Consider the following 16,225-nt stretch of genomic DNA (forward strand, 5'->3'; position numbering starts at 1 on the left):
AAAACATCACTGTGTTTCTGCAATAGTACTTTTACTTGATATTCCTGCTCTACAGATAGGGTTGGCCAAGACATGTTAAAAAAATCAATTGTGGGAGTAGCTTTAATCTCAGCTGACTGGACTACGGCCACCTGTTCCCCACTACCCCCTTCCACCATGTTCACTGAACACCCTGAAGACATAACCTGAACAATATGGAGTACACCCAAGATGGTGTGCGGTTGCAGCCACACCTCTTGTAAACTCACATTAGTGACTGGTATTTCTACCAGCCCGTTCTTCACTGATAGCAACGCCTTAGAGATCAAAATACCCACTGGCAACTGAGTTTCTTCTATGGGCGGTTCCATTAGCACAGAGTGGAGAGAGAGATTAGCAGCACTGGGACAAACTATGGGAATAAGCTTTAGAGACCCGGCGGGAATGCGAACTGCAGAACCCTGAACTCTAGCCTTGCCTAAACACCCTTTACTATGGAGTTTCTCAATGGACTGGCATGTGGTGAAAGCCTGTCGCCATACTCTGCTATCTTTATCCATCGGAGAGGCCTGGGCTGAGGTTGACATTATGTCAGCAAACAATTCTTTATAAAAGCTCTGGATGATATTCATACCTAATAGACCAGGGACCACACGCTTCTGTTGTTGAGTAAAAGGATCGGTTGGATCACGCACTACTAAAATGCCCATGTTAGAGGAAGTTTTACCCAATACGGTCACATCTAATTCAAGATAACCTGAGTATGGGATTTCATACCCATTCGCTGCTCGTAATTGGAGCCAACTGCATGGTTTAAGGGACTCCTCACGGGATTGAAAATTTTCCTCAAAAAATGTTTCTGTTATTGTGGAAACCATAGAGCCTGTGTCCAGTAAACATGTAATTGCCTTTCCTCCCATCCAGACATGAACTACTGGACACTGACCTATGAGGTGGGGCATGGTATCAAAAGCCGAGTGACAAGAGCCTAATTGAGCCCCCCTTGGTGTTTGACTCTCCACACCAGAGGGCACTAGTTTTCCTGCGGCTGCAGAGGAGCGGGTGATTCCACTAACTGATTATGAACTACAGCCCTCTGCCCCACCCCCTGGGTTGCTACATTACTAGAGTTTGGATCGATACGACAATATTTGGCAATGTGACCTGCTCTGCTACAGCGATTGCAAATCGGCCTGCCATCAGGATGAAACCGGTATGTTTTAGACTGGCCTCCTACACTCCTGGAGTTAGCTTGTGGACGAGATGAATTTAGTTGTGACAAAATGGCATCTAGTTGGACCTGCTGACGCCGTAGGCATTCCTTTAACTCTGTCATTTCAGTGTTGGTTGCCGATATTGCATTAGAATCTACACCCCGACTACCCCCAACGGATACATGAGTATCGAAAGAGACAGCTCTGGGTCTAGTCCTCATTCCTTGCTTCCCCTCATCCACCCATTTAATAGCTATGCTGCGGAGTGTAACAAAACTCATGTCAGGGTCTAGTGCAAGCCGTCTTTTTAGCTCCCTTCTCAACATATCATCGTTTACATTTTCAGCAAACTGGTCGCGCAGCACTAAGTCATGATTTAAAATTCCACCAGGTGTCTTTTTTATTACAGCATCCATTAAAGACTTTAAGACATGAGAAAAATCACGTAGAGACTCCCCCTCTTTCTGGTGTCGCTGAAAAAAACACAACTGCGCCGCCACATAGGACTGAGAACAACTGAAATTTTCAGCAAGAATCTTAAAAATCTTTTCAGCTGTATCTCTATCTGAAGCTTCATGAAACTCCACCTCTGCTTTTGCCCCCCCATCCAGATAATCGTACAGAAACAACACTTGTTCAGCATTAGGCATAGGCCTAGCCTCGAGACATCTACGGACCTCAGTGATCCATTGATCTAAGGTAATTAGGTCAACAGACATTTTACCAGTAAATTTAGAACATTTGCGCTCTCGTGGGACATAAACATAACGTGCATGCATCGAAGTAGACCCAGATGCATTACTAGATGTAGACTGTTCAGAATCAGTAGAGGCAGGTGTTATACGAGACTCACTGTTAGAAGTAGAAGCATCAGTATCCCTGTTTCTGTCCTGTCCCTGTGCTTTCAATTGTTCATTTTCAGCCTGAAGCTGTCGAATTTGGTCCATTAGCTCCCGTAGTTCCGTCATGCCTTGTGGAGAAGACATTGTCTCAGTTGATCTTCGATAAGCACTTGCTGCCGAGTCTCCAACCACGTTCTCCCTGAAGATGATGAACTGCCGCTTCCCCCCTAACAAAACCTTGTACCTCCAAGTACCACAACGATACAATAATGAAACAAAACAAAAAACAAACAAACAAAAACAAAAGCAAAAAGACTATGCAACCAGCCTTAGAATCCTGAGCCGACTACGCCAGATGTAACATAATGGAACTTTTCTTTATCAGCATTACTTAGTTCCCTTTAACAGGTATCTTAAAGGATTCAAAGGAAGACAAAGGCTGGTATACAAAAAAATAATATCTTACTTTATTATCACAAATGGTATAGTTAAAATATTGAAGGTTGGCAAATAATACTGTCCAGAGGCACACAACTGGCCAACAGCAAAACCTCACTATCACACAGTGTATCAAATACCGCAATCTTAGTTAACACAGCACCCCCAATATGGAAACCCTGTACACGGCAAACTCAAACTGAATAATCCATGTGAAACCACCCCAAATCTACACTAGAGGCTAGCTTTGGGTAAGTGGGGCACAATGTTTTAATACTGTTTGCCAGACCATTCATCAAAAAAACCACCCCTTCAGGAAAGCAAAGAAAACAACAAACAAAACAAACAAAATATACAATACACCTTGGAGGTACAATACAGTTCTCACATTTATAATAGGGGAAAGCGGCAATTACACCCCGAAGCACTCAGTTTCTGTAATAAATCACAAACATACCATAAGCACACATAGCATAAAACCAACTACACCAGTTTCCTTCTAACTGTATTATCCTTCCCTGGTTTACACAATAATGTTTCACACAGTATACGATCTCGCTTACAACATACCACACAGAATAAATATATAAAATCTATTTCTACTCGCAGCAATATTGCAACACATTTAAGCAGGGAAGAAACAAACAGTTGGCACAGTACATCCCACATTAATACATTAAATCATTACAACATTACACCAGTGAATCACTACCTTGCACTTAGGATCCCCGCTCCTAGTTGCATTAATTACTGGTGCTCCACTCCACTCCTCGGCATCCGGCTTAATCCCCCGAAAGCTAAGAGCGAGGAGAATAGCTCTATTAAAGGACGATCTCGTTTACCGAGCTCTCTGAGTTGCACGCATCAGTCAAGAAACAGCTGCTTACCGTTCCCGTTTACAGCTACGACAGCAATTCGCCCATATGAATCAAAAGCTCTCGTTGCTTCGGCTCGCAACCGCTCCCTGCTTAACTGAGAACAAAGGCGATGCGCCGACCAGTTACTCGTCCAACTTTTCGCGAAGATGAACTTCTGCTATAAATAACTTTTCAGCTCGCACTTAACGCACGCTGACCGGGCAAACAAAACAACACAATTCATCCACCCTGCACGCTGCTTTTATCTACTTCCTAGTGGAAGCCTAAGCACAGGAAGTTAGCCTGCAACAGACTCCCTCTATAGGAATGGAGTAAGTATAAATAGCCTACATAGGGTATCCAAATTCCAACTAAAACACTTAACCTGGTCACATAATGATGCAATCCTTAGTTTAAATCTTAACTTTTGAGTGTATGCAGAATTAAATGGATGTAAAATTATCATGTCACATGTGATATTTTATTTAATGTGACAGAAAAAAAGACAGTAACACCAGTGACACACAATGAATTACCAATGACATACATAAGACCAAAGATCATTATTCTTCAATAATATATATTTTTTTATAGCACAATGAAATGCTCCACGTGAAACTTCGGTCTTCCGATCTTTTACCATCGTGTCAATTCTCAATTGATTTTGATTAATATGCGCGAAGGAGCGAGAGAGAGCCAGACAGTTTGAAGACGCGCGCGCGCGCGACCGGGGCTCTCTGCTCGTTCCTATCGCAAGCACAGCAGTCATCTAGGCTACATCATTTACCGATCAAATAAGGCTTTGGCGAGACAAAAAATCGCTCGTGAGAGAGACGCGTGAGTGACAGAGAGACGGAGGGAGAGCAGGGAAAGGAAATGCAGCTGAATGAATACGCTACGTGTTTTAAATAGCGAGCGTACTTTTTTTAAATCTTTTTTTATAACGAAACGCAATATGTTGCGGCCGGTGTTGATTCTGTGGCGCACCGCCACGAATTAGTCTATGTGTGGGAAACACTGTTTGTTCTGTTTATGTTAAACTCATGCGAGAGCGATTCAAAAGCATTCAGAACTGTCTGTTTGCTCTTATCGCTCTCGCGGTAGGCTACTTTGATATTATACACCGACCGGTCTGTGCAGCGCAGCTTTAAGTCGAAAAAAACAGTGAGCAACTTGAAGTGGACGTAACTTGAAATGACGTAACTTGAAGGGGCGTAACTTGAAGTGGGCGTAACTTGAAATGACGTAATTTGAAGGGGCGTAACTTGAAGTCTTGCAGGATGCAGACAGATTCTATTGGACCCGCACCCGAAATAGACTGTTTAGACTGTCACATTATAGACACACTTACAAAAATGTTTATTGCCAGGTCATACAGAAGTTATTACACACAAGGACAACTTCAGCCGAAGCTGTCAAAAGGCCGGTAGGCTACATGATGGCTAACGTTACCACAAAACTGAGTAGCCTTAACATTTTACCAATCGAACAGACGCGGCTACAACACTATATGCCACGCAATTTCGTCTAGCCTACATTTGACAACTTTAGATTCAAACACGCTCTGCACACCACACATACTTAAGTGTTAAATTAGAAAAATACTGTTCGATAGAACTGCTTTGTTACCAGTTTCTGCGTGCTTCCTCAGCGATGAAGTTCCACGTTTGCGGCTATCCAACACGAAAATGCAGAAAGCCTTTCACAATATTTTCTTCAGATAACTCCAGATTTCTCCCACACACTGGACTTGATTTTTGATGACGTTTGTCGACAACTTTACAATCTCCACTGGCTATTCTTTTCTTCAACTCCTCAGCATCCATCTCGACGACTGCTAGCAGATCGCGCGCGCGGTTAAGATGAATTTTTAAAACTGAAAGTAGCCTAGGTAATGTACATAGGGCGTGGCGCGTGGGCACAAATGAACAGATGTGGATGGATATTAAATTATTGTATCAACTTGAAATACAAGTATATTTTTGTAGATGTGTTCCTATAAATATGCATATATTTTTACGTTTGCATGTGATTGTTTCTCCCGTGTCCGACCCGACCCACACCCGTACACAGTTGGATAATTTTCACCCGTTTGAGCAAAATTCGCCGGGTACCCGAACCCGTGCAGGACTCTAACTCCATCTGAATAATGTTTAATAGGACAGATTTAAGGAAAGGATCATAAGTACACAGAAATAGCGCTAGTGACACAGAAGTGGCTCAACTTACCCACCATTAGGGGTATAGTATGTTGTCACTGGAGAATTTGAGTTTAAAATAAATAATGACATATTAGTTTCTGTGCATTATCACAGAATGTCTATTCATTAAGAATGTTTCCATGCAGTGAAATATCCAAAATATCCCAGTGTTAAATTCTGAGACAACAAAAAAAAAAAGTTTACAGAAAATACTTTTATTAGATAAAGAAAATATTAAATGTTCCTCATTGCAGTTCACCAAACTTTGTGTGTTTGCAGAAGAATATAATCATATGAAAAAAAGAGCTGCATTCTATCCTTTTTAGTCAACTACAACATTTGATAGTTTATGGCTAATCTATAAAAATGTACATCAGCAATCCACCAACAAGTATGAAATACAGTTAGACAAACATAAATATAATGCTGGTATACATTTACTTTAACATTGAACTCGTTTTACCTTCCCTGTAGAACATTTACTTAGATGTGCAAAAACGTACATTTATTTCCCTGTAGAACATTTACAATGAAAAGAGCAAAAAATTTATAATATTTGTAATCTTACTATGAATGAATATTTAGAAAGGATTATATTTTGATAAGTTCAGATAAACCCATATCAGATCAAGAATCACACCAACATTCAAAAGTGGTAAAGCTTCTCTTCCTGAAGAATTGAGATGAATTCAGCTTTCACAGGATCTCTGTGTTTGCGTATAATGTCACAGATCTTTCTCATGCTCTGCTGACTGGTTAAACTTTCATGTGTGATTTCTGAATATTGCTCTTCATGAATTAGTTTCTGCTGACAGAGTTTATCTGCAATGATCCCAAAATTTGTAACCCCTTGAATGAGATCTGGCCAATGGTCAACAAAATATCTTGCTTTATCTGCCTCACTATTCAGACACGGCTCGTCTCTCTCAGGACGAATCTGATCACTATTCAGACGCGGCTCGTCTCTCTCAGGACGAATCTGATCGAGTTCATTTTTCTTAATTGTTGCAGTCCAGACAGTCTTCTGATCCTCTTCTCTGATAAGAGTCATTTGAAGATCATTCTCCAGACAGGTGTTGACCTTGAAGTAGTTTGGCGGAGCTTCTCTTGTGAATGTGATCCCTTCTTCAGGATTGATAGTGGAGGCACCAGGAACGTCAAGAATGTGTGGCGTTTTCATCCGAAATGGCCTGCCAGGTCTGGGATGCCTGATGATGCGTGATGAAAATGATTTTTCAGTTTCCTCAACATTTTTTCTTTCACAGGGATCAATTGGAAAAAAGTAGAGATGTAGAATGAGAGGATCTTTAGAACACATGTAGAGAAGAAGATCGCAGTGTTCGTCCCATCCCATTATCCAACTTATTATTAAAGTTATAATAGAGAAGGATGGTTGGACAATCTTAGCATGGAATCGGGTCAACTGCACAGGTTCTGTGGTTATTCCCTCGTCTTTTACTGTGAGGACTTTCACAGCATCTTTGAGAGAGGGGTCAGACTCTCCTAAACAGGCGTAATGGGGCAGATGAACTTCCTCCAGTTTCCCTGAGATCACCGTCACGTCAATCACTGGACCGATCCGGTTGCACTGCAGCCTCTCCAGCTCTGCATTGAGGAAGAGTCCGTCTACGGTACGGTACTGAAGGGTGACGACACAGTCACAGACCCATCGCATTCTGGTCCTGACACACTCGTAACGGCCTGGGTCAGTGCTGACCCTGAACTTTGACCCTCCTTCATCTGTACAGGCCGACGGCTCAATCTGAAGCCACTGATCAGAATCAGCTATATGGACACAAGACTGACAGTTCAGCAGCGGGTGAATATCGAGCCCAGAAGGTTTGGGCTGAGAGAACCTGTGAAGAACCAGAAGAAGGCAGAAGCAAAGAGTCAGCTGCTTTTATTCATCTCAGTTAATGTTATTTTCAATGTTTATTAATACATTATTAAAATCAAAAGTTGTATCTGTTAATATTATTTACTGGACCTGAACTAACATGAACTAACAATGAACAGTTGACTAACTAACGTTAACAATTACAGTTAATGCATTAACAAATGTTAACTAATGGGACCTTATTGTAAAGTATTACCAACAATTCAAAACCAACAACATACACACAGTTTACTATAAAAACTATTTGACAGGCAGTTTGACAGAGAGAAAATATAAAGCTAGTATATAATGCTGCGACTGACACCTGTGATGTCACTCACTAATAACACACAATCTAATATAACAGACACATATATACTATAATGAGAGTTTAATTCACACATAATTGTCCAGTTATGTCTATGTTTAACTAGCCAACATGAACTCTATATTCTCCATCAATAAGCTCAAGCTGAATAATGTGTCAAGTCTTCTATAAATCAGTGTTTTTAACTGTGGATATTTTCACAGAGGTGGACAGATAAAGACCATCAGCAGTCTGGGGTGGACAGAAATGTTCATTATCAAACATAATAAATGAGTTTGACTATAAAGAACTGGACTGTTTTACTGCTTAAAACACAACTGTCTACAGTTAATTGTGCTTGATTGTAATTGAGGGAGTGCTGGAATAGATCAAGTAATACTGAGTGAATTTGACTATTTCTGTCTTATTCCTCATCTGCAGGAATATTAATAAAAAAGAAGATCACACTACAGCTAGAAAATTACAGACAATTAATAGCAAATTACAGTTTAGAGATCGTGTGTGATCAGGAGCTTTAGAGAAATACCAGTAAATCAGTCTTAAGCCCTATTCACAGAGACATCACAACTCTGACACTGAAGGACACAATAGATTTAGCTCTAAACTAACTAAAATGAAGAATAATGTGTTTATAGTCTCTGCACAGGAGAGACTCTGTGTTGTTTCAAAACAAAGGAAAATATGTATTTATTGGTACTGGCCAAAACATGTTGTATTTCAGCATATGGAGTATCAGCAAAAACCCAATATGGTGCATCTCTAGTGTTTAGTGATGTATGAAGAACAGAGGATTGAACTATTATTCAGTCTGGAGAAATCCTTCACTAAGACACAGTATATTTCACTCACCCGGTTGTGTGTGTATCACTGTTGTTTCTCTCAGGACGCTGTTTAATGTCACACAGAGACACTGAGGAGTTAGAATAAAGTCTAAATCCAGCATAGAGGGGTTCAGTGAATGTGGTGTTGAATGTGTGTAAGTGTGTGAGTGTGTGTGTGTCAGAGACGCTGTAGAAGGACAGAGTGCCGGCCGACACGTCCACATACACTCCTGCTCTCATAGAGGATGAAGAGACGACAGGAATACCAGTGTAGTTATTATTGTGACGGACAGTGAATCTGTTACCAGAGCAGATCAGACTCCAGGATTTGTCATTGTATCCAAACACACATTCTTCTGTCTGTCCTTTCCTGCTGATTCCTTTATATGACACTGATATATCAGCTTTAACTCCGCTCCATTCAGCCTCCCAGTAACAGCGTCCAGTCAGACTCTCTCCACACAGAACCTGATGAACATCCTCAAATCTCTCTGGATGATCAGGATACGGCTGATCCTCAGACACACACTTCACTGTCCTGTTCTCATCAGACAGAATGAGTTGAGTGTGTGCTGTGTTTGGATCCAGTGTGAGATCACAGGCATCTGAACACAAGAAGAGAAACATTTCACTAAATGACACAAATCAACAATAAATCACTAAATGATTGTGTGTGTAGACCTACATTTGTGTAATCCTGCTGTCATTCTGAACTCTCCACAATGATCCACACTATAAAAAACAAACATGATTCATAATCATTTTCTATAGGAAACATAAGAAAGTGTGTGTGTGTGCGCGCATCATCCTCCCTTTGAGCGCAAGAGTGTGTGTGTGTGTGTCAGTGTGTGCATCATCCTCCCTTTGAACACAAGAGTTTTTGTGTGTGTGTGTGTATGTGAGTGTGTGTGTGTGTGTGTGTGTGTGTGTGTGTGTGTGTGTGTGTGTGTGTGTGTGTGTGCATCATCCTCCCTTTGAACGCGAGTGTGTGTGTGTGTGTGTGTGTGTGTGTCAAGTCAAGTCAAGTCAAGTCAAGTCATCTTCATTTATATACCGCTTTTAACAATGGAGATTGTTTCAAAGCAGCTTTACAGAGATAAACATATAATTTAAGGTAACAGATTGTTTGGCTTTATAGCGGTTCTTTAATAAAGTTATTTTCCAGCTAAAGTTCATTTTGATTGATTCGCATAATCTCATTAAAAAAAATAATTTCATATTTCCATATGCACCAGCAGTCATATCACCCTGTAGCCCAAAACTGGTTGCCCACTGAAGCTAAGCAGGGCTGAGCCTGGTCAGTACCTGGATAGGAGACCTCCTGAGAAAATCAGGTTGCGGCTGGAGGTGTTAGGGTTCTTTTCCACTGCATGGTACGGCACGGTTCGGCTCGGTACGGTTCGACTCGGCGCGGAACGGTTCGGCTCGCTTCGCTTTTCCACTGCGTGGTACGACTCGACTCGGTACGGCACGGTTCGGTTCGCTTTAGCTCGGTTGCTTTTCCATTGCAGTTAGTACCGCTTCAAAATGGGTGGGACTGATCGTTATAGTTGCCGCCTCTACTGCCATGACATCATCGTAAACGCGCCACATTTCAAACGCACAACACAGGGGATGGTGCTCTTGATTCTCGGCATGTGGATGTTTTTAAATTAAACGTTCTTATAATGGTTTCCTATATGGAAGGAAAATTCTTAACGTGTAATTAAACGTTGCGTTCATATTCTGGGCTCATCTGATTTTTTGTACATAGCATAGCCTACTTTATGATTTTAGTATCATAATGATTAATAAATGCACGCACAATTATCCGTGAACTTGATTTGAACAAATGCCTTTCAACTTGTGTGTGCAAAATTCAGAATTAAATGAATGTGCAGCAATCTTTACAAATAGAAAGTCTAGGCCTAATGTGTAACTGCCATTAAAAAAGCGCATTTAGTTAATGTTATGTTATTTTTTTTCCATCTGCCTATGTTGATGAAAAGTGAACAGCACGAGTAGAGAGACATGGAGCGAGTCAGACATAATTTTGACCACTTCATTAAGTTTTGTTTTGTAGAAAGCATTTCTTTAAAGTGAATTTCGTTTTGTATAAATTGTATCTTAATTTTAATAATTTTTTCATCAAACAATTGCCTGGATTGAATAAGATGCAAAATAGACAATTTAATCATTGAGGCGCCCGAGCGGTCACTTGCATTGTACGTTAACTGGAGCGCATCTCATCCTCAAATACACAAAGCTTGAAATGTCTTTAAACGAAATAATTCAAAACAAAAAGAAATAGGCTACTCTCTTATGTAATCCATTAGGCCTATGTGCATTTCTCTCTATAGGCGCGTTTACTACGAATATGGCGATCGTCAACTTCATCTTTGCCATGCACAGACAGACACTGACAGAAAACACTATTTTATAAATAAAAATCAGTGCACGCGTTTTAATAAAATTAAAACTTTAATTGTGATCATTAAAATAATTGAATATTAAATATTTTGTGGCCAAGGTTTATGGCCTCATTTATTAATAGTATATATATATAGGCTATATATAGGCCTAATTTTATTAAATTGAACAAGCGCAAAATTCAGCATTCAATCAAATATTCAAAAAGACTTAATAATAATAATGTTATTTCAACATAATATCTCGTTATTTCTACATAATGTGCGTGCAACAAGCAAGATGTGCGTTTGTAAATCCAGGGACGCGTGCAGTGATTTTTATTTATAAAATAGTGTTTTCTGTCTGTGCATGGCAAAGATGAAGTTGACGATCGCCATATTCGTAGTAAACGCGCCTATAGAGAGAAATAACATTATTAGGGCCCGAGCACCGATGGTGTGAGGACCCTCTTGGAATTGCTCTGTTTATTATTATTATTCTTCTCCGCATTTAATTGCATTTTTGAGGGCCTAAACATGCTCGAAAACTCACGAAACTTTGCACACGCGTCAGAACTGGCGAAAATTTACATCTGATATAGGTTTCAGAATTGGGCGGGGCAAAATGGCTCGATAGCGCCACCTATAAAAGTTCAACAGAGTGCGCCTCCCGCTGTGTTCCACGTACGTGTACGAAATTCGGTACATATGTGTAATGACCTAATACCTACAAAAAAGTCTCTTGGAGCATAGCTCTAAACACAACAGGAAGTCAGCCATTTTCAACTTCCTCTCTGATTTTTGTGCACTTTTTGCCATTTTCAGGCCTCGTACTTTAACGAACTCCTCCTACAGTTTTAATCTGATCATCTTCAAATTTGGTGAGTGTAATCTTAAGGCCTTTGCGACGTTAAATTGCGAAGATCTTGAGTTTTCGTCGAAGGGCGGGCCCTCGGCGGCCTGACAAATTTTGATGTTTCGCCATGAAACAGGAAGTTGCTGTAACTCAGGCATGGAATGTCCAATCTGCCCCAAACTTCACACTTTTGATAAGCGTTCTGTCCTGAACACATGACCATGCTCATATTCAGTTACAGTCATAGCGCCACCTGCTGGCAACAGGAAGTGACATGTTTAACACTCTTGTGGACTCCTGATAACATATAAAAAAGTGCCAGCAAGTGCTAAACATGCTAACAACTTACTAGAAACATGCTAAAACATGCTAGCAAACACTTAGCTAAGTGCTAAAGCATGCTGTTACTGCAATTAAATAGGAATTTGCTGTAACTCAGGCACGGAATGTCCAATCTGCCCCAAACTTCACACGTTTGATAAGAGTCATGGCCTGAACACATCTACATGAGAATATTCAGTTATAGTAATAGCGCCACCTACTGGTAACAGGAAGTGTCATGTTTAACACGTTGATGCCGTTCTAGCAACATGTTAAAAATGCCATTGACTTCTAAAAATGCTAGAAACATGTTAAAACATGCTAGCAATACTTAGCTAAGTGCTAAAGCATGCTAATTCAATGAAACAGGATGTTGTTGTTACTCAAGAAGGCAATGTCCAATCTGCGCCAAACTTCACACTTTTGATAAGCGTTCTGTCCTGAACACATGACCATGCTCATATTCAGTTACAGTCATAGCGCCACCTGCTGGCAACAGGAAGTGACATGTTAAACACTGTTGTGGACTCCTGATAACATATAAAAAAGTGCCAGCAAGAGCTAAACATGCTAACAACATACTAGAAACATGTTAGCAAACACTTAGCTAAGTGCTAAAGCATGCTATTGCTGCAAATAAATAGGAAGTTGCTGTAACTAAGGCATGGAATGTCCAATCTGCCCCAAACTTCACACTTTTGATAAGCGTTCTGTCCTGAACACATGACCATGCTCATATTCAGTTATAGTCATAGCGCCACCTGCTGGCAACAGGAAGTGACATGTTTAACACTCTTGTGGACTCCTGATAACATATAAAAAAGTGCCAGCAAGTGCTAAACATGCTAACAACATACTAGAAACATGCTAAAACATGCTAGCAAACACCTAGCTAAGTGCTAAAGCATGCTATTACTGCAATTAAATAGAAATTTGTTGTAACTCAGGCACAGAATGTCCAATCTGCCCCAGACTTCACACGTTTGATAAGAGTCATGGCCTGAACACATCTACATGAGAATATTCAGTTATAGTAATAGCGCCACCTACTGGTAACAGGAAGTGTCATGTTTAACACGTTGATGCCGTTCTAGCAACATGTTAAAAATGCCACTGACTTCTAAAAATGCTAGAAACATGTTAAAACATGCTAGCAATACTTAGCTAATTCAATGAAACAGGATGTTGTTGTTACTCAAGAAGGCAATGTCCAATCTGCGCCAAACTTCACACTTTTGATAAGCGTTCTGTCCTGAACACATGACCATGCTCATTCAGTTACAGTCATAGCACCGCCTGCTGGCAACAGGAAGTGACATGTTAAACACTGTTGTGGACTCCTGATAACATATAAAAAAGTGCCAGCAAGTGCTAAACATGCTAACAACATACTAGAAACATATTAGCAAACACTTAGCTAAGTGCTAAAGCATGCTATTGCTGCAATTAAATATGAATTTGCTGTAACACAGGCATGGAATGTCCAATCTGCCCCAAACTTAATATGTAACATGCAATAAACATGCTAGCAACACATAGCTAAGTTCTAAAGCATGCTAGAAATGCTAAAGGAAGTTGTTGTAACTTAGGCATACAATGTCCAATCTACCCCAAACTTCACACGTTTGATAATAGTTATCTCCTGAACACAAGTCCATGCTCATATTCAGATATAGTCATAGCGCCGCCTGCTGGCAACAGGAAGTGACGTTTAACACTATTCTGGACTCCTAATAACATATAAAAAAGTGTCACCAACTGCTAAACATGTTAGCAACATACTAGAAACATGCAATCAAATACTTAGCTAAGTGTTAAAGCATCCTATTACTGCAATTAAATATGAATTTGCTGTAACTCAGGCATTCAATGTCCAATCTACCCCAAAATTAAAGGGTTAGTTCACCCAAAAATGAAAATTCTGTCAGTAATTACTCACCCTCATGTTGTTCCAACCATGTAAGTCTTTCGTTCATCTTCGGAACACAAATTAAGATATTTTTGATGAAATCTGACAGAATTTTGACTCCTCCATAGGCTTCCAGTGTGACCGAAACTCACCGGCCCAGAATAGTTATTAAAACATCGTTAAAATAGTCCAAGTAACTACAGTGGCACTACATTAAGTTTATCATGCGACGAGAATACTTTTTGTGCGCAAAAACAAACAAAAATAACGACTTTATTCCACTTTTCATTTCCTTCTCTCTGGGCCTCGTAGTGTGTTTGCGCTGCGCGTCTGTGTTGCACGTCATCACGCAACACACACATGACCGGCGTCGGCCAATAGTGAGCCTACGTGGTGACGTGTGACACAGACGCGCTGCGCAAAAACACTACGCAAACCAACTAGACATCCAGAGAGAAGGAAATGAATAGTGGAATAAAGTCGTTATTTTTGTTTGTTTTTGCGCACAAAAAGTATTCTCGTCGCTTGATATACTTAAGATTGAGCCACTGGAGTCACTTGGACTATATTAACGATCTCTTTAATAACTTTTCTGGGCCAGCAAGTTTCGGTCACACTGGAAGCCTATGGAGGAGTGAAACATGGCTCAGATTTCATCAAAAATATCTTAATTTGTGTTCCGAAGATGAACGAAGGTCTTACGCGGTTGGAACAACATGAGGGTGAGTAATTACTGACAGAATTTAAATTTTTGGGTGAACTAACCCTTTAATATGTAATATGCTAGAAACATCATAAAACATGCTAGAAATGCTAAAGGAAGTTGTTGTAACTCAAGCATACAATGTCCAATCTGCCCCAAACTCCACATGTTTGATAAAAGTCCTGCACTGAACACATCTACATAGCGATATTCAGATATAGACATAGCCCCACCTACTGGCAACAGAAACTGACATGGTTAACACAGTAATGCAGTACTAACCACATAACTATTGTGTACTAAGCATGCTAAAAACATACTAAACCTGCTAGCAACTACTATATATACCTCCTTAAATGCACATTGTCCAACCATGCTCTGTCTTCCTAAAGCCACCGGGTGGCGGCGGCACGGGTGCGAGGGCCCTTTCATCGCTGCTTGCAGCTTTAATTATTATTAAGTCTTTTTGAATATTTGATTGAATGCTGAATTTTGCGCTTGTTCAATTTAATAAAATTAAAACTTTAATTGTGATCATTAAAATAATTGAATATTAAATATTTTGTGGCCAAGTTTTGCTCATTTATTAATAATATATATATATATATATATATATATATATATATATATATATATATATATATATATATATACACACACACACACATATGTGTGTGTGTGCCCTCAGCACATGCGTTAAAAATTATCCGGCGCCGCCCCTGACTGCAAGAAACAGTTTACAAGAAACTTTTTAACTGCAAGACACTACAGCGTTGGCTGTTGTCTACTGGCTATTTAAATCTAGTGGGTTTGTCTCGTGCATGGTCTCGTGTCGCAAATACAATGACACTGGTAGTGACGATTCTGTCTGACCAATCAGTGATCTTCAGTGTTTTCACGTCACATTTTAGTACCGGTACGGTACGCTTGGAACCTCAACAGAGGTGGTACCATTTAAAGCGAGCCGAAGCGAGCCGTACCGTACCGTACCATGCAGTGGAAATGCGCCATAAGCGTGCCGTACCGAACCGAGCCGTACCGTACCATGCAGTGGAAAAGCGCCAAAGCGTGCCGTACCGAACCGAGCCGTACCGTACCATGCAGTGGAAAAGCGCCATTAGTGAGGCCAGTGGGGGCCCTCACCCTGTGGTCTGTGTGGTTCCTAATGCCCCAGTATAGTGACGGGGACACTAAACTGTCAAAAGAGCACTGTCCTTTGGATGAGACGTTAAACCGAGGTCCTGACTCTCTGTGGTCTTTAAAAATCCCATGGCACTTCTCATAAAGAGTGGGGGTGTAACCCCGGTGTCCTGGCCACATTCCACCCATTGGCCCTTACCAATCATGGGCTCCTAAAAATCCCCATCCACTGAATTGGCTCTATCACTCTCTCTTCTCTCCACCTATATCTGGTGTGTGGTGAGCGCACTGGTGCCGTTGTACTGTGGCTGCCGTCGCATTGTAAGGCTGGTGCCAGTATGTCTGATCGACCC

General features: G+C 40.7%; 1 protein-coding gene across 1 annotated transcript in view; it reads right to left on the minus strand.

The window, feature by feature from the left end:
• Positions 1-5,749: 5,749 nt before the first annotated feature.
• LOC309495370 (NACHT, LRR and PYD domains-containing protein 1 homolog) overlaps positions 5,750-16,225 on the minus strand; it is a 66,821-nt gene continuing 56,345 nt past the window's right edge. Inside the window, exons 9-11 of the mRNA XM_082165058.1 lie at positions 9,242-9,288; positions 8,585-9,161; positions 5,750-7,387 (exon numbers count right to left, since the gene is read on the minus strand). Coding sequence (XP_082021184.1) covers positions 6,178-7,387; positions 8,585-9,161; positions 9,242-9,288 — 1,834 coding nt within the window. The 3' untranslated portion in view covers positions 5,750-6,177. The remainder of the gene's footprint in view (positions 7,388-8,584; positions 9,162-9,241; positions 9,289-16,225) is intronic.

This window comes from Leuciscus leuciscus, assembly GCF_965113295.1.
Source record: "Leuciscus leuciscus genome assembly, chromosome: 3".
Classification (NCBI taxonomy): Eukaryota; Metazoa; Chordata; class Actinopteri; order Cypriniformes; family Leuciscidae; genus Leuciscus; species Leuciscus leuciscus.